Source organism: Lineus longissimus, chromosome 7 (assembly GCF_910592395.1).
Source record: "Lineus longissimus chromosome 7, tnLinLong1.2, whole genome shotgun sequence".
NCBI classification, from domain to species: Eukaryota; Metazoa; Nemertea; class Pilidiophora; order Heteronemertea; family Lineidae; genus Lineus; species Lineus longissimus.
Genome location: NC_088314.1, coordinates 1,180,390 through 1,207,317, shown reverse-complemented (window position 1 = coordinate 1,207,317; position 26,928 = coordinate 1,180,390). Strand labels below are relative to the sequence as shown.

Here is a 26,928-nt window from a genome sequence, read left to right as displayed (position 1 = left end):
ATAGTTGCCCTGTAACGTTGTGACATGGACAGTCTCTTCATGACTTGGCAACGTTGGGACGTTGTCCTCACATCTCGAGGACATGGAAGGTTGTGACACAGATGCTGCCAAGGAAAAGCTCCATTGTGAACAACATGTCGGTAGTATCTCCAATACCCAGCAGTTGGAATGTGGTGAAAGTATGACCTTCACTCCACATACCAGATCACACCGATACCTGAACAGCAGCTTCATATTAGGTTAACGATGGGTGGAAACTGCCAAGTGGATAGATGGCATACCCATTTGACAGGTCTTGAAGATCATTATCCATGGGATATTGGTTCAGGTTTGGACAACCGAAACTGATGAAAAAAGAACAGAAAATTGATTTGGTACTTTCATGACCCTATTTATTGTGAATACAATGACCTTAGAAAATGTTGGCTATGAATGATTTGATTGGCAATGAAATATTCCCGTAACCAGAAAACATGGAGAAACAATAGAGAAAATGGTAGTATAATCATGAAGACGTGTAGCGGAATGCAAGAATGAGTTTTGGAATCGAATACATATAGAAATATTCTCCAACATTTCAATAGCATGTTTTAGACGAACGGATTGAATGCAACTAACAACCAATGCCGAGTTTAAAACCGTTCTAATTGGACTGTAGTTGACGTCACGCTCCATCCCATAACAGTCATACATTACCAACTATCTAATACTTCTCAGAGAGATGAAGAAACACGAAGGAAACTGAGGTATCATTTGACAGATCGACAACGTTTGAGTTTAACCCTTATAGTTGACATTTCTCAACTATTCTTTGGTGATGACAACACGGGTCTGAAAGGTTTCCCCATATCATGATTGCACTCATTTAATACAACACAGTACGACTAGAAAAACACTAATGAACCCCTGAAACATATCTTGTCAATGTTTGAAGGAATGAAAGAATCGAATAGTTCAATTATGAGAATGATGACACTTATTATGGCATTTCTTGTTAGCCCTCACTCTCATGAACAGCTTTGCAAAAATTTTGAAAAAAGAGTGGAAACAGTACTTTTCAAACACAATTTAGCACTGCATATAAACACAAAATCAAATTATTCAAAGAACCTATTCTCTAGGAATATAAATCATAATACTCTCGGTCTCTTAGTCTAACACTACAGGTCTATAAAAACTCAAAACACCTAGCACCGAATGCATTACCTTTATGCAGTGCACACTGATCTATATTAGAGGTGATATCCAAAACATGTCTTAAAAATAATCAAAACAAATCGCTCTGAAAAACTTAATTGCAAATACTAAAAAAACAAAATCTGACTGCCACATGCAACATACATGTATGCGTACACGTGGATGTATGCCATGTACATTAGTACACGTGCATGTATGTCATACATCACATCCAACGATGTCTACCATTTGGTGGCATCTTCAAAAGATCAGTGAGGAATTGGTCCTCAAAATAAATAGTTAAACATACAAGCAAACATCGTGCTCTTCTTTAAATATCTCCACCATCAGTGTATAAGCATGTTTACAACATTGAAAGTATGTACATCTTCCCTGCCCTATAACAACATGAGAGACACCAGTGTTTAAAATTAACTTCAAACCACACCGCGTACCGATCATCAACTGACAGAAGAATTGAAACAGCAGTGCTCCCATCCAGTGGTAGAATAGGGAACCAACCCTTCCCACCACTCATGTCCACATCCAGCAATAGGAATGATAAATTTAGGACAAAATATATATATTATTACATTTCCATGTACAAAAAATATGTACCAGAACCGTACATCAAGAAATATTTACAAATAATCTTAATTTTCATGGACTTCATTAAAGCAAAGTAAAGAATAGAATGATCTTCTATGTGTCCGAGTGGGACTCCATTCAAGTCTGTTAAATCACTTTTGTTGGCCCTCCACCACTGCACAGTGAATCTCACCATAATAGTTTTCAGTTCCCCCAGTAACACAGGGGATGTTCTGGAGCTATACCACAACTACAGAAGAGGTGATACAGCTTGCCATAACTTGAAGGTGGCCATTTCTTCCTCGCTGTTCTGTTCAAGTGAGATTCAATGTTCAGCAGGAAGGTCTCCACAAACAAAATGTAGCATTTATCAACTTATGATGTGGAATGCATGATAAAAATCACCAACCCATGAATGGAATGCACGGAAATTAGAAGAAACACACCTCAAACATTACAGGCGAGTGATTTGACCAAAAAACATCTTTGCAATTTTCAATAGTCCTTTCGTGAAGAACTGATCAGCACCAAGCGTATAGCTTAATGGAATAACATTCAAGTCAGTGTGGACGTTTCTTGCAGTCGTGCCTAGCAGAATCATCAGGAGCAAGAAATTCCCAGAAATTGACTATTTTTTACATTAGTATAGATTGCACTCATGATATTCCTGAATAGGTCGATCTTCATTGATTAAGACCGAGCAAATTGTACCAAAACTTTGGTCAGCCTATGAAAGCTATACATGCATAAGTGTATGATTGCACAAAGTTGTAGGTCATCTACAGCTGCTCTCGTCTCCTCCACAGGAAGGGCACAGGAGCAATACACCTCTTCAATGAATAGTCTGACATTTGATAATGTCCTGATTTACAGGTGAAGTGATCCTTGCACTACTTTTGAAGAAATTTGAGAAGTCAATATGACATTTCGCAATTTACGGAGCAAGTGTCCAATTGTCCAAAATCTCCTGATCAATGTTCCCTTATCCATCGTATTCCGTGTGGCTGTAGAGTCGGATATTCTCTTCAACTTTAATGTTCAATGTAATACCAGTCCTATAACGGTGCCTTGTCGGTTAATTTGATGGATTCAAACGGATTGTCGTCACCCTGGAAGAAGAAGTCAGATTTTTACTTTATTTGGTAAACTAGAACATTCTATTACAGACATGGTTGATTCGAAACATATCCTCCCTTACAACTGATATGAAACGTACACAGAGAATGGTAGAGTTTTCCTTACAACTGATATGAAACGTACACAGAGAATGGTAGAGTTTCCCTTACGACTGATAGGAAACGTACACAGAGAATGGTAGAGTTTTCCTTACAACTGATATGAAACGTACACAGAGAATGGTAGAGTTTCCCTTACGACTGATATGAAACGTACACAGAGAATGGTAGAGTTTCCCTTACGACTGATAGGAAACGTACACAGAGAATGGTAGAGTTTCCCTTACAACTGATGGGAAACGTATACAGAGAATGGTAGAGTTTCCCTTACAACTGATAGGAAACGTACACAGAGAATGGTAGAGTTTCCCTTACAACTGATGGGAAACGTATACAGAGATTGGTAAAGCAAAGATGCATGTCTAAGCTTGGGCTGTGGCTCAACTGCAATATCTAATCATGATCACACACAGAAACTAACCAGTGAGGATGTTACTGAATAAACACTTTGTTATTGATTGCGATGATGTAGGCACTGATCACAAGCCCACAGTGTATTCTCCATTGCATGGTAGTCATTACGAAGTTCAGCAAAATTCTCCGATGTGTCACCCTAGCCAACAGAGATTGGGGTATGAATTCATTCAATAGACAGGTCCACATCTGATGCAATTGGAAGATGTTCTATTGAACTGAAACGGACAGCTGTGCCAAATCTGCCTGAGTTGAACATTTCACCTCATCCCCATGAATGTTGTAAAAAATAAACTTTGACCCTGAACACCAAAAAAGTGCAAGAAAATATCACCTCAGCATACCATACTGGTAGAGGCAGTGTAGGGTCGTGCATTCTGGAGGGATTCAGACCCTGTTTTTAGAGTCGACCATCCATTCAACTCAACCAGGGGGGAGATGCTGACAGTCTTGGAGTCAACAGAAACTGTGCCTGCTAACTTAAATATCATGATTGAGACAGCAGCAAACAAGATGTTGAAATTGCTGGACGAAGAAGCCCAATTCATGCTGGTGTTAGGTGGTGCGTTTAGGAAGAGGATGTCAGGCTAGAGAACAGTGTCAAGCGTCATTAAGCTCAACGACAGGCGTTCTAGTCCTCTGGTTCTCCTGCATGACTGCAAGCTGGTTTCATAACTGAAGTTGCAGATGAGTGAGGTGGAATGAAAGGAGTGTCAGGCATCATGCAACAGATAGGGAGACGATTGTCTTGTAGAACATGACAGTTGTATCCTTCCTTATGAAGACAAGTCAGAACTAGACAGAGTTCAAGTCCGTGAGAAGTCTCAGATGACCAAGTTTCAAGAAGGCCTGACTGAAACATGCTCGAGTCTCATTTCAACCAACCTAATTGCAGGGACATGCACATTCTAAAGCCAAACAGAGGCAGACATTAACTGTAAAAGCGACAGAGATGAGCTGTAATAGCATCAATCCATATCTTTGTGTCTCACAGGTTGAATACTTCCACAATCTACCAAAGTCATATTCAAACCAGTTATTTTTCGGGTTTGAAGGCTGCAAGTCATTGTATTTGATAGAAGTATTCAACATACGCCTGCTTGTAGCAAACCATACACAATGAGACCATGAGCAAGGACTGAGAAAACAAATGAATGGCTGAAAATACGCGAGGCTGCTTTGACAATTTCATCATCTCATAATTCCTTTCCCAAAGAAACATCTACATCTAAAGCACACCTCATGCATTGAATCCACAACCTCACTTGCCCATCTCATCCAAAGCTCATGGGCCATTCTATACTAGAAGCTTGACAAATCATTTTCTCTCAGATGCTGCAATGTTGAGCAGCACGATTTCAAGCCATCAGAAAATGTCCAGATTTGAATGAAAACTGCTGGAAGCCCTGGTCTATGCTTACAAAGTTCTTTCTTGATATTATCTCTAAAGTTGAGCCCATTAGACATAATGGTATGATGAAGATAACATCAAGATAGTGTTGCTTTGACCAAGTCCCAGGCCCAGTTGAACACCTCCAAAGCAATGATTTGTCAAGCTCCACTTTGCGTCTAACTCCCTGCCTAATGTCACCAGGATAATCCTGCACCCGCAGCTAAAACCATGCGGTTTACTTACGTAATAGGTTCTGTTTTTCTCCTTCGAGGGGAAGATAAAAACATGTTATGCCAAGCAAAGAGAAAACAAGCAAGACTGAGGGAGCCTGAATAATGAGGGCTTTTCAACTCATTTTATAAAGGGTATCAAGGCAGAACAAGACTCTTGTAAACCCAACTGAAAACTCTGTAAACCACATGCCACACAAAAGTTGTGCAAAATCTAGCACTCACTAGCAGATCCTTGACTCTCAAAGCCCACTGAATGAAACATGAATATCTGGGAAGCATTCTATTTGATATTTAATCTTGACAAGGAGCCACAAACCAACGTTTTATAAAAGACTGACAACCTCAACCTGAGTTGACAGCATACTAAACCAGACAATGTGATCCAAGGATTCTTCATGAACATAAGCATATTTCTGCCAAAATACAATCTGAATGTGTGTCAGTTTTATGATGATAACTACTGCCAAGACAATCTCAATTATATTTGTTGTCACAATTTTGTTTGTTAAACAGAAGCAAGCATGCTACACTAACACACAGAAGTAGCACAATTTCTATGAGTGTTACACATATTTCTAGGACTAGCACTTAAAGACAGGTTGTTACAATGTCTTGTGACACTATTTCAACTGGTGGAGACATTGTCTTAACAATATTTAGTCACATACAACTACAAGGAAGGGGCAATTGTTCTTGCACTATTCAGCCATTTGCCTTACAACAGAGATAGAGTGGTGACAATCGCCACATGAATACATTACAGACAGCCTGTTGTGAAAGGCCAGTATGAATAGCTTAAATACACAACCTATTGTGTTAGGATAGTATGAAAGGCTTGAATACAGGAAGGACAGCCTATTGTGTTACTTGAGTGTAAATAGCTTGTATAATGGCTCTGTTGGATCAGAGGGTATGTTTTAGTATGCCATCTACTAGAATCTCATGTTACTGAGCATGAGAGTGAAACCACTTACCAAGGGACCACATTGGGTTTTGAGTTTGTTTCTCATTTTCCTGAAACCCAGAGGGGGCAGCACATGTTAGTTTTCATTCATTTATGGCTGTTTGACCTCCCTTTACCTACTGTCAATGACAACAGTTAGTCCTAATACGACCGGTTCTCATGATAAATATGCAATGTAGATTCCGCGAGACTGTTTTAGCTGCATTGATTTACAGAGTTTTCATTTCAAAATTTGTGTCGAGAAGACGAGAGATGAATGAAGACATGCGAATGCAAAGTCATCCACCACGTCAAGACTTAAAATCCTCCCCAGCCAAAGATGAAGAATGAACAGTTTTTGAAGAACATTCCTGCAGTTTCTTGGGGTAATCGTACCTTGCTTGTTGTGTCCCATGATACTAGTCTGTATCAAATCTTTCAAACCTGTTAGTCTAGAGGCAAAGGACAAGGATGAGTGTCAACTGAGACTCAAATGTTGCCACCACTAGAAGTCTAGTAATATGGTTGCAATCTGGCCCCAAAGTCGGATAGGAATACTTTTATTGAAACTGCAGCTCATCCCTCAGTTTGTACGAAATGTCATAAAAACGGGCGAGTTTCCCACACGAATCGCACATGTTATAGACCAAACCCAACCTGTGAGTGTAATGATGATGATATGGTGCTAACCCGCCCTTGTGGACACGAGTCAGTGGACCTTATAGTAAGACAGCCCTCAGCTATTCATGCAGAAAGGCAGTTTGATTTTGATTTCAGGCAGCGTCTCCTTCTGGATATAAGTGCATGTTCTTGACATACCCTAGTGGTTCTGTCCATACTCGTTATGGCTCCATGAAAAAGAGCTGTAACTCTTCAACAGTCACAGTAAAACCAAACAAACACAGTTACTACCTTTATGCATTGAACAGCTGCCCTATCGTTTGTAACCTACCTTCCCAGCCATAGCAATCAGCTTGTTAAACAACTTCTTGCCCTTGCTCTCCTTGTATTTCACATCAAACTGGTCATCATCCTCATCCTCATCCAGGGCGCACGTCTCGGCAGCAGGCAGCTCACCATCCTTGGTGTTCGATGCAGTGACTAGCTTCATGTACTTGTACTCGAGCCTGAAATACATTCAGCAGATTTCATCAAGAGGACGGGATACCACCAAGGGTCTACCAGACGGCCATCCTACCAATGGACGGCTTTATACTATAGAGATTTTGACGGTTAATGGTTGGAGTCATACACACATGTTCTGAAGGTTCACTGCATAAAGAACCAGAAAGGACATCAGAGGTAAATGGTTTCATCCTGATGGAAGGACTGATGAGAAGCAAAGTGAAAATGCAGAGTGCAGATTTATCCAGCTGACTGGAGTCACTGGAGTGAAAGTGCTGAAGAGTTGACGTCCTCACCTCTTGTTCTTGCCCCAACAGTAGAAAATGAGCAGGCACATAAGGATGCCAGTGCCACCTAGTGAGGCCAGGAAGATCCAAACCCACATCGGCAGTACGGAGCACTTCATCGTCGTCTTCTTGGGTTTGTTATCAGTACCAGACAAGACACAATGTCTGAAATGGAACAGGGAGTATTCAACAAAACGCAATAGGGAGATTCAATGAAACTTGGAGCACCAAATGGAGACAAGATCAACTGGGCCGGAGAAGAAGACACTCGACAAATCAACCTACTTGGGTGGATAGTGATAGATGGTCTGTTCTCCTTTGATGCATTCTCCCTTCACCTCCTCATAGTCCTCGTCCTTGCACTGGGGGCAAGCGTGGCGACTCTTCCACAAGAAGTGGAAGTTACAACCGTCGCACGTCCCATCGGGACATTTGGGCGGCAGCTCAATGGTTCCGTTGCCTTGTTCCTTGACGTCACATCTCATGGTGATGATGACCGAGCGGCCTCTAGAGCACGCAGCTGTTGGGCTGAAAAGATGGAAAGAACCAATAAACACACAGTACTCTCTCTGTTAAGATCTTACAGAGTCTCATGTCAGCCATGATAAAATCCAAGCCTGAGATGATTACAATGGAGTTAGATCTACAATTTTAGCTTTTTGACCTTTTTGATATTAAATCTGGTAACAAGTACTTACACTTCTGTGTTGAACGTGAAGTGAATATCCATGTCATCCTCTGGAAAAGAAAAGTTTAAAACATTCTTAGATATGAACTCTGTACCGGGGTATGATTGACACTCCTTGGATCTTGCTGGCCAAAACCTACTTCCATTGTCCAAAATCAGTTCCAACAAGAGCAATCCAGTCACAAATTCTAAACAAGGAAGGGACTTACGACATGCCCTGCTATGAACCATCAGCCTCTTTAGTCTTTTCATTCAAACTATGTTATTAAGCGTCAGACGCCACCCTCCCTGATAGAGGTTTCACAGTCTTGACCTTGTATCCTGTTCCTAGTCTTACCATCAATGGGCCATCCTGCCGTCTTCAGCCTCTCATTCATTAGGTCTTTAGTCTTGTTGTGATGGCTGCTGATGTTGACCAAGAGGTCTCCCAGGCTCACTGGCTGCGCAGACAGAACCTGTTCAGCCATTGGGTTCTTGGGCGGGATAATGGTCGACCGGCAGACGAACGCACTAATGTGTGAGACACTCGGGATGAGTTGCTGAAATAAACATCAATTTTGAGTAAATTTGTCCACATCTGGGTAAGGCAATAATAAGAAAGTGAGGAAATTGAACCAACTATTGTGGTTATGATAGCCAAGTGTGGGCATGTGCCAAAAGGTTCTGTGTAATTATTTGTCAGCTCAACTGCCATTCAATTTTCAAACAACAGCTTTTCTACAAACAAGAAGGTTTGCCTGCTTAAGCTTGATACCTCTGAAGCTTCAATTACCACAAAAGTCATGATGTCATATCAAGACCACAGATACTGAATGGACTTTCAGTAGTCAACTACAAGGCCAAGGCACTTCTAACTTCAAGGCCAAGCTCTGTAATACTTTGAATTGGATGGCCTTAGCCATGAACACTAGAATGCACTGTGTTTAATCATCATGCATTCGAGGACAGCCAACATACAAGTACATGGGATTCTATCTCTCACATCATGCAGAGTTTCAAATCTAACAGATGGTCATCAGGGCTAACATCTGTTGTTGACAAACTAGGTTGGAAATGTAAACCAAAAAAACATGCATGAAATGTCTCATCTCTTTCACCATTTTGAAGCTACAAACCCATGAAAGCCCAACGCACCCTCGGCTCGTGAGAAAAGGCCAATTGGCAAGAGCGGCTAGATCTAACACACAGAATCTCATCGAGATTATGACATACATGATCCCATTTCGAAATATATCGCAAACATCCAACACCAAATTCAAAATCAGCAAGATCATTCAGGACTGTTGGCCATCTCCTGAACTTTGACTGATCAGTGCATGGCACCTGCACAATGGGAAGCAAACATCAGGCAAGCGCAAGACAAAATGCCTAGAAAATTTGGTAGAAGAGGCCATGCAGTCCTGAGTGACAGGGCACTAGCATTCAGTCAAGCCATCTAAGATCAAACAGATATCTCCTCACTAACTCCAAAACCAGACATTCCATTGACTATTGTGTTAGCATTCATTTCGTGGTTTCAACATCAAATCATATTTTCCTGACACAGTGCTAGTCACTTTGTCTTCGATGGGATCTACAATATTAGTCAATGAACACATGCGTAATAAGCTTGGAGTCACTGAGGCCCTGTACCCAAAGTAAACCATCAAAACCAGTTGAAAACTTGAATCATACATGAGCTACTTGTGTACCATTACTACCACTATCAGGGTGATGACTCTGGAAGAGTGCAAGTGAGATAATAAAGCATGCAGTGCATCATATAAAGCTTATAAGCCGACTGATTGCTGGTCAATGGCTCTTTTCACCATCATTAGTCTGAGAATCAGGGTAAGGTACAACAGCTGGGTTAAGGGAGTTAAGCACAGGTTGTAAGTAAAAGCATGAGTTTTGGATCTGAAAGAGATTAGTATGATTAGGACTATTGGCAAACTTCACAAAAAGACGTCTCCTTGTTTTTTCTTTGACAAGAGGGGAACTAGACAGGACACAAGATGCCATTCTGTGAGTGTGGCTCTGGGCTAGAAGATCATGAAATACCTTCTGATGCTTTGACTTTATCTCACTCCTGGAGTTGAAAACAGAACTCATCATTTTCACCATATTATCCCCAAGTTCCTAATCCTTTATGGAGTGTAATCAATCTGCCTTACATCACTATAAATTTTCTTAACAATCATGCAGGACACGGGAAGACTTCATAATAATATCACAAACTTCAAGTCTGAAGAGGAGGGGTACAAGCGTTGTAGGGACGACAATGTAAAATGAACTCAAATTCAAAGTTGAAAATGCATCAAATTGAGATATCAAATCAAGATATTTTGAATCATGAATTTGAATTTGCCATACCTGGAGTACCTGCCACTGTGAATGCAATAAAGTGACAAATAATGATTGGTATGATGGAAGACCAAATGAAAACAACTGAGCTCCTGTTGCCGTTCAAGCAGGAAGCCAAAGCAATCCATAACCCAAGCCAAAATAAAGATGAGGTTATTTAGGGAACTAATATTATCATGACTACGTGGATGTATAGTTCTGTAGAAAATGACTGCAAAATATTCTCAGTAGAATGATCAAACCGAATCAGTGGGGGAGGAAATGAATATTTCTATAAAACCCATTATCACCAGGGTAAATATAAACCAAGAAGCTATAAGGGCCAAAGCTTGATGCAGGCCACCGAATAGCAGTAGCTTGCCTGAGAAAAGGTTCATTGGCTTGACCCATGAGTAATCATAATCATGATAAAACCCAGCACAATTAGTCTAGTTCAGTACTTGCCGGTCGTTTTAAGATCATGCCAGGCAGGAATGGACTGCTTGTCTTAAAAAGTCATTAAATGATTGCATAAATTTCTATGAAATTGTGTTTCAAATCCTTGTGTTAGTTACTGGTAAGAGGAAGCATTATTTACACATTGGTCAGTAATGCTGAAAGAAGACTGGGGTTAGATTATGTTAGCTTAGATGAATACACTACTCTAAACTTCAAAAGGTTAATCAGTTTCAACAGGGATTACAACTAAGCATAATGATTATAGTTGTTAATAGATAATCCCATTGTGTACAGGGAATAAGACTAATTACCACAGCAAGGTTCGTGGATTCTTCGGGACTCTATTATGCAACAAAACAGCAACAAATGGTGAGACAAGTAGAAAATAAACAAGAGTGACATGAAGTATTGCTTGTACACAAAGGCCAGTCACAGACCATCCTTTCTGGTAAACAAATAGTCAATAAAGGATTATGAAGCTGAGCAAAGGAATGAGATAAGAAAGAAAGAAGAAAACAAACAGAAGTGAATCTGAAATGCACACAAAGGCAATATTTTAAACTTTTCAGTCAAAATGGATTGAAGGAGGAGTGTTTATTTACAACTTGGTGGCTTTTGGTCTGTAAGTGTAGGTCTGATTTTAGAGTTGGGATCTCACACTAATGGGTATGGCCGGGTTTTGGACTGCGACGAATGGCCACTTACTTTATGAAGAGATGATAACAAGTTGAATGAGCCAGATTTTTGTATTTTCATTCCACTAAGATGGCGAAGTAGGGCTTGTTGTGATGTTGTGGGACCCTGGGTCTGTAGATACCACAGAAAGAGATTGTAGGGTCATCGATCAGATATTTTCTGGTCGAAAACAGGTAGTGTGCCTGGCAGGCCATAAAATATTCACCTTTTTGAAAATTGTACAACAAGAGTTCTATTTGAGCAGGGAAGAGCAATGTTCAACAGTATTCTACAGGTCTGAGGAACATACTTATAAGTATTCCACATTCTCTTGAAAACCATATTGTGAGAGGCTTTGATAGTGAAGTCGAGCATTGCAGTGGAGAAGAGACGAATAAGAGATGACTGAGGGATTACTTTATGAAAGAGTGCAGTCTCATGCAACTCAGTGTTAGTTACAAATACACTGATCTTATGATTGAATCAAGGAAGTGAAACTGTGACAAGTAATGAGCCAAGTTAGACTTGCACAGACATGTATGTACAAATCGTAGGGTGCAGTCGTGAATGTTCGTTATAACACATACATGTATGACTGTAATGGTTGCACTAACAAAACAGAACTCAATTTTGAAATGAGGAAACAAAATAGCAACGTAACAAAAAGTACTGCTTAACACAAAGGTGATGACTTACCCCGACAGTGAAGTTATTGTAACAATTAGACTGCACCATCTCTTTTCCACACAAACTGATATTGAAGATATGGTAGTACTGGGTGCCACTAGAGGTGAAGAGGTGAGCTCCAGTCACAATCTGGGCGCTGAAAGAATTACATGAGCAATGTCAAGACAGGCAATGTCAGTCAGGAGATAACACATAGAGGGGGCCTCCCCAAACTAGCATACTGTGGGACTTCACCCAAGTTTTGTGTACACCAACTCAAGCAAGTTCTCTCCCAACGAGAGGATGTTCACCAGCTCTTCACTTGTCTGAATCAACTCGAATGTAAGAGTTACTCAGATAAAGGCTGGTTGAGAAATATACACCAAAACTCTTCATGTGACATAGACATCATATCAGCCAGATCAAGGGAGACCAAGTTAGACTCACTTTGAGAGAGGACTGAAGTCATACTCTCGTCCCTCTGGCGACACAAACTTGCAGTCACTGTAACAACTCTTGTGGTTCTTCGACAAGAGACCTGGGCCACACTTCTGACACGATTCGATCCCAAACGGACGTTGGCCATGGATGACGGTGTTTGCTGGGCACTTTTTACACTTGGTTGTGTTGCGCTGGATGTAGGCCCCCGCTGGACATGGGATGCACCTGTACAAATAGAAGAATACACTACATTCATGTACATTAAGTGAAATATTATCAGAGGTTAAAAATACTTTTCTGGACGTTTCCAGAATATCTCTTGCAAACTAAACTGACGGGTTGAGGAGCAAAGTGAATTTCTAAGACTCAAGTAACTGCTAGCTGGTAAATCATCAAATGAAAAAAATCAACATGATCTAAAGATAAGTGTCTTTCAAGGAAACCAAAGAAGGGCAGGTGAGGGTTGGACCAAAATGTAAAACGACAGTTAAGCTTGAAGGCCAAGACTTTGGTTCATGAACTTGTTTCAGGAAGAAAGAAAGGACCAGGCTGAGGATAAAGCAATTGAAAAAGATACTACCAAACCACCATTACTGACATAAGATACAAACAATTCCCTTCATATTATGAAATTCGAATGTTTAACGGATCCAAGGCAGAGTTCCTTACGACCAGCAAAGCTTGAGTTTAAACTGCCAGAAAATCCCCAGAGACAACCAGATTCCACTTGAAAACCATCGCATCACGAGGCCAAAACCTTTGGTACATGGCCAATTCTGACATTACTTCATGGTACCACATGATTCTTGACATAGTACTTTTTCTGCAACAGGTCTGATAATCTATAGGTTTAGGCTCCGTGAAAGCTAAAGGCTTAAAATTGTAGCCGACCCAAAACAAGAAGTAAATGCGTGGGAAGAGGATGGAAATAAAGTCAAATAGCACAAATCAAACGAGTGAGCAACGGAATTCTACAGCTTGAGGTATATTGAACTGGGCCCAGTTGCTCAAACAGCATTCAAGACAAGCGCCAGTGTACATCATCTCCTTCAGTGAAGGACTCATTGCCAATGTTACTGCTAGTATAGTATCGATTGAGCCCCAGGGATTGAACAACTAGGCCCTAGCCATTAGAAAGTAATGCCCCCAAGTAATGCCCCCAAAATCCACCGGCCACTGACGGAAGAACAGGCCACTTTGATGAATTCTACAAAATAACCGCTGTAACTAAAGGATGGCACACATGCAATTCTCAACCACCAGTTAGTCTACCTGAATCTTTTGATTGTGTAATGACTGAAAGTATCATATTGTGAACATGAATAGAGGAATGTGTAGTGCAAGTATACAGTCGTGTTCTGCTGAACATTCATTTTGCCCCGACCGTGTGCACAATCTTAATTCAGTGTACGCAGACTTGGTCCACGTCTACAAGACCCAGAGCTTGTACAGACTCACAGCATCTGGATCTGGACACAATATCACTGCATCCAGGCTGATGCACTTGCCAAGTGCTCATTGTTACTACAACAACGGACATATTGATACCCTATCTTTTTCAAGAAATGAGGAGGACTGAAAGTGACAGATGTGTCAATTTGAATGATTCAAACACAATTGTGACTACTGTGTAACACAGTCATCACCTGTCAAATCAACCCACTCTTAATTACTCTCACACCTCTTCACTGCAGTTTAAGAGATCCCAAATCATCCATGTCGATTTAATTGAAAGGCGTAAGAAAGTAATTACTTTATTCTGGCTTCAATATCAATGAGGGCATCTCCCTCCTGTACCTACCCGGTTTTGGTCATGCCCTCAGGGCAAGGCAGACACTCATACGCGCCACCCCCATCCGTATTCGTCACATTGATAGCATAAATCTTGGCCACATCATTTGTGTAGAGTTTGGATTGTTTCTCCATAGCAAACGCCTCCTCCCAGCTCGTCTTTTGGAACGCCCAGTTGAAGGTCGCAGCACGGTTCTTAGTAATCGGGAATCTGCAAGGAGACATATGCCAGTGTTCAATTCAGTGTTGACTTGTTGTTTACAAAGTGACGTCTGCGGTTAAAACAAGGAAGCAGATGTACAAAGGTAAACAGGTGTAAATGCTATGTAAGTTGGTGATACCCATGAAAATGAACATGTGTACTCACGTAAATTTCTGTTTCTTCTGTGTTCCTGACCAGGTTTGGATGACCGAGGCCCCCCTTTCTGGAGAATCCTACAAATGCAAAACAATAACAGAGCACACTGCATTAGGGGTATTCAGAGACTTTTCAAAAACCAAAAGATCTGTCCAGGAAAAACTGGTTGAGGGGAGTGTGTGAGGTCTTGATCAAAATCAACGAGTGAACCGGGATAATCATCCTTACCTCAATGAAGAAGAAGGCACACTTTGTTGTACAGTTTAGCTCAAAGACGAAGGAGAGTTGTGCAATCTCTGCTGCTTGACCTTGGAACGACCCCTCATTGCCCTTGAAACCTCCAACGTTGAGAGACAAGACAAGGTAAGCATCGTCGGCATGACCTTTTCCACTGGTGATGTGGTCACCTGTTGGGATCCAACCGTTGGTAGTCGCACAACCAGATTCTGAAAATTTGACAAGTATGAATGAAAAATCGATGAGGTAGCTTCCTAGCAATGATGAGTATATCTATTGGACTAATTGAGAAAGTTCTGAAGGTTCAATTTCGTCAACCTTGTTCATACCCAAACTTTGAACTTTAGCAAGAGTCCTGAAAAGTTCCAAAATGGCATGATTTCTTGAATGGTATCTGCTCTGTGTCTATTGTATGAGAATACTTACTGTCCATTGACATACAGCTAGTTGAGACATTCTGTGGGATGTTGTTCCACCATCTGTAGACGATACCATAGACAGGGGCAGTCGAGACCGGGCACTCCTCACACGGCACGCTACCGTTGGAGAACTGATTGGATGGGCAGAACACACAAGATCCAGTAGTATTGGCAGCCATACCTGCAAAATAGAGAACATTGCAAAATATCTCTACTTAATTGTTTCCGTCTTGCAATCCACTCAATCATAATTGGACACTGCACTCAACTTTTACCCAATACTGACAGTTACAGATTGACACTCATATGGATACAAGGATACGATGTGCTGACAGATCACAACTGGTAGCTCCCTAGTCAGCAGCCTTGACTCACCTGGGTTACATGGCGGACACTTCTCCTTCTTTCCTGGCGTTGGGAGCTGAGCAGCACCGGGGAGGTCAGTCCGACAGATCTGGGGCTCAATCCACTTGTAGTACTTCTGGGTCTGAGCAACGAAGGAAAGAGATCGTACTGAATATTACTCTAGTCTTGTTCTTCCAACACTAGTCTACTACATATATCAACTTCTCTATTCAAGCTTTATTAAACAGGAAAACATATCGAATAAAAGAACAAACAAGAAGAATTGTCCGCATTGATGACCTACCTCAATGTTACTATCACATGGTGTAGAATACTCGAAATAATCCTTTGCTTTACATGCAGGGCGTGTCAAACATTTGTCAGACTTGATGGGCGCATACTGGGTGTTCTTGTCACAAGGTGCACATGTCTCAGCGCTCTTTGCAGAATATGTATTCACAGCACATGGGGAACATTCCGAGGCTCCCTTTGGGCTGTAGGTACCTCCTTTACACATGGTACACTCAGATGTGAAGGCAACACCTGAAATCAGCAAATGCGATCATCTACATGACATTTTTACTTTTACGGCAGTATTACAAGGCCAGGCATATGGGCAGTGTGGACAAATTAGGTGTTGATTGAATGCAGTCCTGAGGGAAAAGGTCAGCCTTTCCAGACCCTGCATCCAGCATCAGCTTTATGGTGACTAGGATGAATTGTGACAGACAACAGGATTGGCCATCTTGGACAGAAAAAACACTTTAGGATTGTTTCAATCACTTTATGATCGTGACCGGATAATCTGAAAGACAGGTACCTACCATCAATCATGATTTCCTTGATAAGGACAGGTTTGATGTTATGTTCACTGTCCCGGTTGATGTCTATAGTTTTCCAGTAAAGAATGTTCACTCCCGACTTGAGATTCATCTGCAAAAGATGAGGCAATCCCAGTTACTACCCAAAAGCTTATATTTCCAGGAAAAGTTTGTATACGGATCAAGAGTAGGCGATGGTAAAGCCCCTCTTGCCCTTTGCCATGCTGTTAGAGAACTCCATATGATATAAGATCCCACTCTGGAGCATTGAGAAGGATTGAAACCCTGTCCTTTTGATTGGCACTACTGTGGCAACTGTTGTAGCCTGAGGTAGATCCGTGACTACTTGGTCCAATGGCATTACCACTTTGATATCTTTCTTACCCTGTGTGTTTTCCATTCGCCTTCTTCGGTCATTGCGGGCCACACATTAGACTTCCTGTCAGTGTATGTCTGGCACAGATCATTCTCCACCTACAATCACACAAGATTCGTGAATTCGTGAATTTCCTCAGTTTCAATTGGCGATAGAATGAAATATTCTGTTTTATGCATTTTACACTCAATACTTTGGTACTTCTGAGCATTTGCTCGCAAAAATGTAATGAGATCCCTTTATTTCAATGTTTCACAACCAGAAGAACTGTGTCAAGATCACAGTATCTCAGGTACGATATTCTTTGGTAACTCTGGGGACATTCTCCAGGACAGACAGGGGGCCATTGCCTAGGGAGTATTGCCAATACCAACAGGCACAACTTACATAGAAGTGGAATATAGTGCTCTCATCATTGTACTTGTACTTGAACGAGACTGAGCCAGCTTTGACCAGATTTGCCGAGTACACGAGACTAGCTGTACACGAATCAGCAAACGAGGCAATGAACTCTCCTCGTGGTTGCCAGCCAGTTCTGGAATGAGAAAGTTGATAGAAATCTTTCAGATCAAGCAACGTGTAGTCTGTAGTTCACCATGTCAAACAGATTTTGTAGTTTCGATACTTCCTACATCACCATACAGACTGACAAATCTTCACTAGCAATGCCAAGAAAAGGATTAGTCAGGTAGATTGCAAATGTACTTTTCTTGAAATGAATTCTACCAGCAAACCTACCCCCCCCCCCCCAGCATTTCAGTTGATAGGAACTGCAAGTATACAATCTACCCATCCCTGTTCCTATGGCGTGTATGCCACCTGCCTCATCTTGTGTAAACAGCTTAGTTTCCATGGCGACTGAAATCCAACTCCAGATCAAGAACGAAAGACTAATTTCTTAGTGATGGTGATGTCACAGGCCATATCATGCCAATACCATGGGAATGGTAACGATGTGGTGCTAATGGAAATGACTTCGACTGAATCAAATGAAATAAATCATGAAGTTCTTATCAGAAAGGATTGGCAATTTCAATGAAGTTGGTTGACTGGCAGGGCTGCGGGCCAGCTAGCTTTTAAAATCTAACAGGAAATTAGTGAACAATTTATTTCCAGGAGAGATGGAGTTCTTTCAGTTTCACGCATCTTTGCCCATGAGTCGATTTACAAGTACTCTATTAACTAGGAAGAAAACCGCACAGGCACTACCTACTTGGAACAGTTGGTGCTCCCCTTTGATGTCTCAGAGAATCCTGTCGCACCGCCGCTGAACTCTTCTGTCTTGATGGAGAACCCAGTCGGCAGAGTCGCCCAGCTGTCGAACCTGACCCCACCCCCGAGCGAGTAGGACCCAGCTGGACATTCCTTACACTGCTGGTCTCCGTTGATGTCCAGGTATGAGCCAGGTTTGCAGGTGAACTCTGAGAGAGAAATTGAAATACAACCCATTGAAATATGTGACACTGGTGAGAAATCTATAACAGCAACAGAACATTCAGTGTGTTATTGGAGGGGCAGCATCTATGCATTTCACAGAGTGATTGAAGCTAATATCTTGGCAGACATACATGCACTATATAACCACAAAGTGGGCTGACGTTTCAAAGGAAACACACAAACACTAAAAATGATGGTGGCTGGCTTGCTTGCTTTTCAAACTTGTTAGCCAACCCAACAAGAAAGAGCAGCCACCAGCGAGACTACTTTTTAGCATGATTGCATTCATATTACATTTTTGTATGTTGGAAACCAACAGGCTCAGGATATAACATCGCCCACACAACCACACTTCACAACCAGTTAGAGTGGTCTACATGTAAGTAACGTCATCAGTCAGCCTGAGGGGTGTCACTAATGTTTGCTATCAGAACCAACCACTTTGGCACTTATTTGATATTGGTAGTTGAGTATAAAGTCAGCCTTGTGTACTCTAATATTTTAGCACAAGCTGTTTTCCGAGTCAAGCCACAAGGTCGTCTTTAGACTACAGCTGACTTGACCTTACAACGGGCCAGATATTTTGGCACAGAAGACATATTATTTCACTCAGCATGCACATGACCTACATACTTGAACTGTATAGAATCGTAATCATAAAAGTGTACACAGCATTATTTATTGATTCTGCTGGCCAGCTGGCTCTGTATTCACCACCATATTCATGCTCATCTGTGTGCTATGTGTGACTCATCACAACCACCTGTTGGAATCATCCTCAGGATGAGCGACTCTTTTGTTTATGCACAGCCACAGTCACACTGATCTGTGCAGTCATCCAACTCCTACAGTACTTGCTTTTTGACTGTCTTCTTACTTATATGGGCAAAAGAAGACCCTAACCTGATGGCACCATCCATATTAGTGACTAAAATGCCTCGTTCACTCCATTTCATATCATACATGTAGGACATCAGATATTAGAAACAGCTTGTCATAAAAGAGCCATTTGTTAGCTTATTATCTTGATCACAGCCAAGTAGACATGGTTAAGGCAATCTATGCAAATCCTCGCAACTACGTACAAAGGACTTGAATGAATTAAGACTGTGCCAATGGCCATGACAGCTGTTACCCTGAGGAATAAAACATGGAAATTACATTATTTGTGATTGTTTGTTTGTAAAGATTATAGCTGCTTGGCGATGAAATCGGTGCAGTGATACAAGTTATTGTGATAGCATACTGTTTGAAATTGAATGATGGCAGTTCAGGGTGTGAGCGAACAAAATAATGAATCTGGCCAACACAACCAAGTGAACAACAGAATAAAAGAACAATCCATTCATTAATTTGAATTGAATTTGAACATCACAACAAATCTATCTATTTTTTTAAGTCTTTCGTTATGATAACCATGGCAACCTTTAATGCAGCTGTTTGCCAAATATCCAAGCGCACATGACATGCATGACTCATCCCGGGTACATAGAGGCCACGTGGGCAGATACACACATCCAGATCTACGCAGTTCCTAATCTAATTGCTCATAATTTCAGATGGAATTTACTTGACGATCGGACAATAAGAGCGATTATGTGCTTTGCAAATAAGATGAAATTACAAATTACGCAGGAAATGATTGAAATACTGTGAACCACCATATTTTTGCCAACCTATCATGTTCGCAAATACATCCACTTAAGATTTTGCTGCCATTTTATTTATGTTCAGTGCCACTACTTTCAGAAACCTTTTGTTTGAACATAGGTGTCAAGAAATTTTGTATCCAACCTAATTGTCAGACGATAAAATCTGAACAACAGAAACTGTTCTGTATGAGAATACATGTAACATGTAAGGTAAACCACTTACTGCACTCCTTCCCTCTGATTGGTGGATTAGGAGCGCCACCTATACATGTGGCAGGGCTGGGTACCGATACCCTCCATCGACCACCGTAGCTATCACACTCTGTATACTCGTAATGAAAATCTTTCTGCAAATATAAACAAAAAGACAGACATGAAATGGTGACTCTTTATGTCTGTGGATGAAATGAGAATGGAGACAAATAGATGTCTCTTCATCCAGTTTGAGACCTGATCCACCAGTCTAGTCAAAAAAATTGAATCTGTGGCTCATGCTAGAAAAAAATTGAAATTACTTCATCAATCATACAATGTCATATTGGTCAATTAACTTTTAATGAAAAGCCTGTAGGACGAAGTGTAGTGCTTTTGGTTTAGCACTTTCGTGTATGACTACAAGCATTATCAATTGCTGAAGATTATATATCATTATTATGTACCAAGTTCATGTCTGGACCATTCATTCATGTGTATAGTGTTCATCACCTCTATGTTCCAACACACAGTGACATTTGTACATCTGGGACAAGCCAACACAATAGGATGATTGATATTAGGAGCGAATAATTTGCTCAATTATCACCATTATCATCATCAGTTTCTAGACTGTGTACTCGGCGACGCACTCTTGATACCAAGAGCTAGACATGGTTGGAATGTGAAAATAGGACAGCCTGGCTGCAATCATCTTAATCTATCAGTATCAGAGAATTTTAAATAATTTATCAATTATACATCTGCAAACTTCCCGCTCAGAACTTTGATGTGTGTAAAAAAACATGCGACAGAGGATCGAACTTTGAAACCACATTTATTTCAGGAATATGCCATGGTAAACAAACGCTGCCTGTGAAAATGGCCGAAAATTGTTTTTGCAGGTTGTCTTATGAATGATGAATACGACACTTAAGAAGTTGGCCCAGGGGTGGCAACGGTATGTTTTACTTTTTTAGACAATTCAATTGGAGACTGCTAAAATGTGATATTCGGAATGATTAAAATTGCATCCTCAGTCTCAGTGCGGCTTTCGTCTCCCATCGTCTAAAACGTACCGTCGCCACTTCCAGGCCAACTTCTGAAGTGTGGTATTTCAGGTCAACCAAGCTATACATATATGACAGTATCGGTAAACATAAACAGCTACATTACAAATGTACATGTATGTATATTGGCCACACAACGCATACTCACCGGCTGGCATGTTGGAAGTGTGTCTGTAACGACCAGCTGCAAAACCGAAGCGCAGATCACGGCTGCCAACAAATGGCAATTACTTCGAAACCGATACATTTGAAAGTTCGTCTTTACTGAAGGAATGTACAAATATACCAAAGGAACGTTTTACAATCCTTGAAATGTGTCTCCCTTTCCTAAATGATGAGAAATATGGCTAAATATTGGAGAGATTTTTCTAAATTTTCCTCTCCACAGACAGGAAGTTAATCTCTGCCGATCATGCGCAGTCCAACTTACTGGGTTCGACTCTGAATTCACCCGAGTAAGACGTTCGAGTTTTGAGCAGATTTCCCGGCATGCCGCGATCTCCATGGTAATGTCAACATTGGAGAAGCTGTGGAAACTTGGATATCACTGAAACAGTTCCAATTTCTCTGCAAACATGACGACTATGTGTTCTAACCGAAAACCTTATCCATTCCCAACATTTGAGAATGATGATAAATTTGCAGGGTCTCAACAGACGATGGTAGGTGTAATTTTAGTCTTACTTTTCAGTCATGAATCTTTGTGTACATTTTGTACACAAAAAATGTCAAAATCAAAAATCAGTGTCATCACTTATCAGGACATGTCATGTCAGTTAGTTGTTACTGCTCTGTTGTGTTGTATCTAATGATCATACTATTGGCTGCTCTCATGCGTAAATAGGCCTAGATACACCCAGGCTGCTCCTCCCCTGTCTGTTTTGAGTCCAAGAAGTAAGGGCCAAGATGGTCAAAGCCAAAGGGGGAAGGAATATGAATCAATGATGTCAATTGTCATCTGGATGAACTGTCAAGGCAAAAAGCATTATTTATATCTGGTTCTGTATTAAGTATTGGTTATATCTGGTTCTGTATTAAGTATTGGTTATATCTGGTTCTGTATTAAGTATTGGTTATATCTGGTTCTGTATTAAGTATTGGTTATATCTGGTTCTGTATTAAGTATTGGTTATATCTGGTTCTGTATTATAATCTTCAATTCATTTACAGAAAGAGCCTTATTGCGATCCAACCCACATAGCCCAACAGCAGGAGCCTTGGGGACGACTCAACTCAGCTCCTACGCTATCCAGTTCGAGGCGGGATGTTTTTCATCATGACCCACAAGCACCAAGAGATTCATTAGATTTTGTTTTAAAAGCAAAATATAATCATCATGATGAATTTTTAAGGGACAAAAATGAAACCTTGTATCAACCAGAAACTTTGGGATTGGACCATGGGTACGTTGTCATCTGTTTTTCAAATGAATGTCGTGGTAATTTTTTATTTTTGAAAACCTCTTTGGACTAACAGATGTGAATGCAGATTTTATCATGCATGCTTTATGCTGTAGTTAATTGATCTCCAATTGTGATTAGATTTGTGAATAGAATCTCAGCCTGGCCCAGATCAATATGATGATTTTCTGTTGTGTTGTTGCAGACGTACATTGAAAAAAAGAGAGAAGGAACAACCTAAAGTTGAATACCCCTTGAATCATCCTCTGCGAATTTACGAAACTCCAAAGAAGCAAGTTATCCACAGTATGCACAATGCCATTGGTACGTATTGCATGATAATATAATACACCATTTGCCACTTTCCTCATGTAGGAGTTTGGGACTTCCAATCAGAAAAACTAACCAATGCAATCAGAGGACCTATATCATACTTGTTAGGTTGAGACTGCAAGGGCCATGGAGCTCAGCTCGAGGGCTTCTCATTCGCCAATTACTGTGCAGAAGTCCAATGTTCTTGCTTGAGAAAAGTGGCAAAATGCAAAGCATTCCCACACCCAATCATCTCTAAAACTCTTGTTAGTTATTCTAAAGGCATGTACAGACCAAAACCCAATCCTGCCACATGAAATCACTTGAAGAGAGTTTGGGTTTTTAAAACTCAACTGTCAGGTTCAAATGTCAGAGCAGATGTGACTCAAAAGAGAAAGAAACGACAAGTATGTTGGATACCTCAGGAGTAGCCCATTCAAGATTGAATACTACAGAGTCTACCATGAATATTTATTCACAATTGTAGCTATACTTTTTACTCATATTGATTGGTTTTCTCAGGTTTCCATCCACACACCCAGAGTACCAACCGGGGGTACATCAGAAAGCATGATGGTGGCTACTACGCCATCTAAGCAATCATCGACTTTAGCTGAAGTACTTCTCATTTTATCTTCTATTTAGTATTTTAGATGCTTTTTAGATGTCCTCCCAGATCACAGTTATCTTTTATGGAGAAAGACACCTCTTAGGATTGTATAGGGCTTTCTAATATATAAGGCCGGTTCCAGACTACTGTCAACAGTGAAAACTACCAGCTGTATAACAGATGAAGACCTCATTTTTACTAATTTTAGTAGAAACATGATGACGTCTTCACTCTGTAGAATAGATAGCTGTGATCAGAAGAAGCAAATAGGTTGCCTTCAGTTTTTAGGGTTCACATCACCTTGGGTATTGGATTGACTTACATCCCATAGCTTATTAACTTCAAGTTTTCATTCTTCCATTCTAGGTAGGAATTATAGCGCTTCAATGTACTTACAATTCACACTTGTGCTTCGGTGGCAATAGAGGACTTTTGTTATGGGATTATCTAAGCTGTGTTGTCCTGGGCATTCACATTCATTGGTGAATGCTGGTGTAGACGAGATCACAAAAAGTCCATGTGACCACACCAGTTTGGGGAAATTCAAATTTTACTTTAACATTCAAGCTTCATGAACTCATTGTGGACTAATGTCGATGCATGCTGTCTTTGTTTTTCTAGCGGGCCATCACACTCAGGCAACAAACAAAGGATTCACTCGAAAGCATGATGGAGGATACTTCACTGCTTGAAACCTCAGCCGCTTTCTTGTTAGTCTGTACTGCAGTAATCTAGACGTTGTCGCTAACAACATTTTATCTCACTCAGCTTGTTAACATGGCTGCTTCCTGTTGTTGCTGCTTCAGTTTGTTTTGAACCAGTTTTGATTTCACGGCCAGAAATACTGTCTCTTGAAAATCATTGTGTGGGATAATTTATAACCGAAGTGTTGACTTGCAGTTCCACTTGCCATGTTGGCATGCCATTTTAACCTGGTTACATCCTGAAAAACTGATGTGTGGAACTGGGCCTACAGCATTCTTGTTCGTGAAATCAAATAGTCGTACCATTATTCAACATTCATCTTACCTCACACAAGTTTTCTTTTGTAACATTTCAATGTTGTGATTGCTAATCTGCACAATTACTCAGACCACTTGATTGTCTCCCCAATAACCCCATTACAAACCGCTTACTGTTGTATGACTCAAGCCTGTCCTCTGGTGTTACTAATACTATAGTTAACTGCTAACTCTTAACAAAGTTAACTGCTTGCATTAGTTCAGTTCCAGCTTCTCTAAGTCTAAAATGGTTTTAGCAAAGATTATGGCCAATAATTGGCCATTACCCAACATCCTTTGTGGAGAGAACCCATGGCCATGATTTTGAAAGTTTTCAAATTGGTTAAATATAATTTGGTGTAAATGAGAGTATTCCTGCCAACACAACATCAGTAGTTCTAAGATCAGCTGTATTTCACTTGGTCTGTGGGTAGGGTTTACGGAACGAGTTTAGAATCCCCGATCACACCCCAAAAAAAGGTCATCGGTTGACTAACCAAGCACCACCGTTCAATGGATTTATAGTTGAATGCGATCAAACTACGTCATTTCTGATCGGGGATTCTAAAGTTTAGCCAGGTTTACAGATACTGTAACCAATGAAACAAACTGCCACACTGATACATGTATACAACAGTTTCAACAAAGGAAGTAATAAAGAGACATTTTCCTCCTTATTGGTATTGTAATGTAAGCGTTGTGTTGTAACTCATCCTGATGTTCTCTGCTAATTTATTGTCCCATCTGCTTCAAACTATCCAAGACTAACCCGCTGTCTTCTACACTCCTCTGCAGAAAGCCATCACAGCGCCGCAACGAATGGAGGCTACTCCCGGAAACACGATGGTGGATTCTACTGTCCTTAGAAGACGAACAGACTTTCATTTCCATAGCAATATGTGGAAGTATTAACATCACAACATCAAATTAAAGACCTTATTTCACCGGATGCCTTGTGAGAAGACCTTATTTTTTCATAGTTTGTATGTTTTGTGCCTTTTCACATGGACTCTTTGGGGTGAATACAAAATAAATTGTTTATCAAGAAACTTTTGACAGGCAGACTTGAGACGGCGTAAAATGCAATCGTTTATTGTTAATGTGAAAAAAATGTAAGCTGTAGCTTTTCCATGAACTTCTAGTCAATGATAGCCGTGGCCAGATGTTGGCCAACTATCTGACATTTGCCAAAAATATGAAATATCCTGATCGAACTTTGTGATGAACTTGTTAAAAAAACTAAGAAACCCCCAAGATTGCTTTTGATTTTCTATTCACATCCTGAAGAGTCATGTTTGGTGACCATACACTTACGCTGTTGTAAAACCTGGTGAAGTTTCTAATTACAGGAACCTAGCTGGGTGAATTGATTATTTAAAATTTGTGTCTTGTCCTTGTTATCACGAATGACACCAAGTGAGATTCAGTATTTCAATGAGAATTTTTAACTTACTCATCTGCACAAGCAAAATGTGATTGATTTTACAATTAAATTATTAACTCGACTTTGTATATTTAAATCGTGTATTGTCAACCAGTATCGTGTTAACTTGTTGATGTATGTCTGATTGTGATTCGGAGGCAATTTACCATATGAATTTTTCATTCCATGCACTGTTCGTGCGATGTATATTTTGTAAAGATTTACTGCTTTAGGTTTAGTAACGCAAATCCTCTGACCCAGACAGTCCTTGGAACACCCTGCCTTGGATTGTCAAGGTGGCAGGGTAAACTTTCTGCATTGGCTGCGCATGTACAGAGATACTTAGCAAAAGATTCATGATTTCGTACCTGTGGTTTGAAAACCCAAATGGACCCGTAGATATCGGCCACCATGACTACATGCACAGTCGAGGCAGACATATCTTAGGATGATCGCGTGTGGTCAGTCAATGTTTTCGAGGGAAAACGATATCAAGTCGATGTTGAACATCATTAAATCTCTCGGGGACAAGGTTTGGTCATGCGGGGACACTGTTTGATTTATGTACATTTACACAAGCATACAGTATGTATGCTAGCTAGTAATGCACCAGTCAGTTTGTTGTGCATTGCAAAGAAAGTTCGGAAGACATTATAGTACATGTATGATTTTGGATATTTTGAAATAAAGTTGTATCTGTTGATAAAACGGTTCTTTTGGTTTAAATTCTTATGTTCTTAGAGCAGAAAATTAGGACTCCGATCCTTTAGGTCAGGACACCATTTACAACCAGCCGAAACTGAACACACAACCAGCTGAGACAGGTCACAACTGGTTGG

At 40.6% G+C, this 26,928-nt stretch overlaps 2 protein-coding genes across 16 annotated transcripts; one reads left to right on the top strand and one right to left on the bottom strand.

Moving 5' to 3' along the window:
• Positions 1–370: 370 nt before the first annotated feature.
• LOC135490817 (endosome/lysosome-associated apoptosis and autophagy regulator family member 2-like) lies at positions 371–21,739 on the bottom strand. 13 transcript variants are annotated; one of them, XM_064776341.1, is made up of 24 exons: positions 21,492–21,739; positions 20,305–20,428; positions 18,206–18,413; positions 17,380–17,527; positions 17,001–17,090; positions 16,620–16,728; positions 16,100–16,338; positions 15,826–15,937; positions 15,458–15,631; positions 15,023–15,240; positions 14,804–14,871; positions 14,447–14,647; positions 13,918–13,941; positions 12,652–12,870; positions 12,235–12,361; positions 11,569–11,670; positions 8,420–8,621; positions 8,093–8,132; positions 7,680–7,922; positions 7,404–7,559; positions 6,935–7,109; positions 6,014–6,053; positions 5,050–5,070; positions 371–2,873 (listed from the first exon to the last, which is right to left on the bottom strand). In XM_064776341.1, exons 1-24 carry the CDS (start codon positions 21,588–21,590, stop codon positions 2,869–2,871), a joined length of 3,144 nt encoding a protein of 1,047 aa, XP_064632411.1. In that variant the 5' UTR covers positions 21,591–21,739; the 3' UTR covers positions 371–2,868. The 13 variants fall into 13 exon arrangements, with proteins under 13 accessions (XP_064632411.1, XP_064632412.1, XP_064632418.1 ...); XM_064776342.1 differs by lacking the exons at positions 6,014–6,053; positions 11,569–11,670 and adding exons at positions 9,757–9,801; positions 10,870–10,911; XM_064776347.1 differs by lacking the exon at positions 6,014–6,053 and adding an exon at positions 6,379–6,434 and having other exon boundaries at positions 2,823–2,873.
• Positions 21,740–21,823: 84 nt separating this feature from the next.
• On the top strand, positions 21,824–26,797 carry LOC135490821 (protein CFAP276-like). Of its 3 annotated transcripts, none has more exons than XM_064776361.1 (5): positions 21,824–22,005; positions 22,514–22,746; positions 22,949–23,067; positions 24,287–24,375; positions 25,462–26,797. In XM_064776361.1, exons 1-4 carry the CDS (start codon positions 21,919–21,921, stop codon positions 24,355–24,357), a joined length of 510 nt encoding a protein of 169 aa, XP_064632431.1. In that variant the 5' UTR covers positions 21,824–21,918; the 3' UTR covers positions 24,358–24,375; positions 25,462–26,797. The 3 variants fall into 3 exon arrangements, with proteins under 3 accessions (XP_064632431.1, XP_064632430.1, XP_064632428.1); XM_064776358.1 differs by lacking the exon at positions 24,287–24,375 and adding an exon at positions 23,578–23,673 and having other exon boundaries at positions 21,829–22,005; XM_064776360.1 differs by lacking the exon at positions 24,287–24,375 and having other exon boundaries at positions 21,826–22,005.
• The last annotated feature ends 131 nt before the right edge of the window (positions 26,798–26,928 follow it).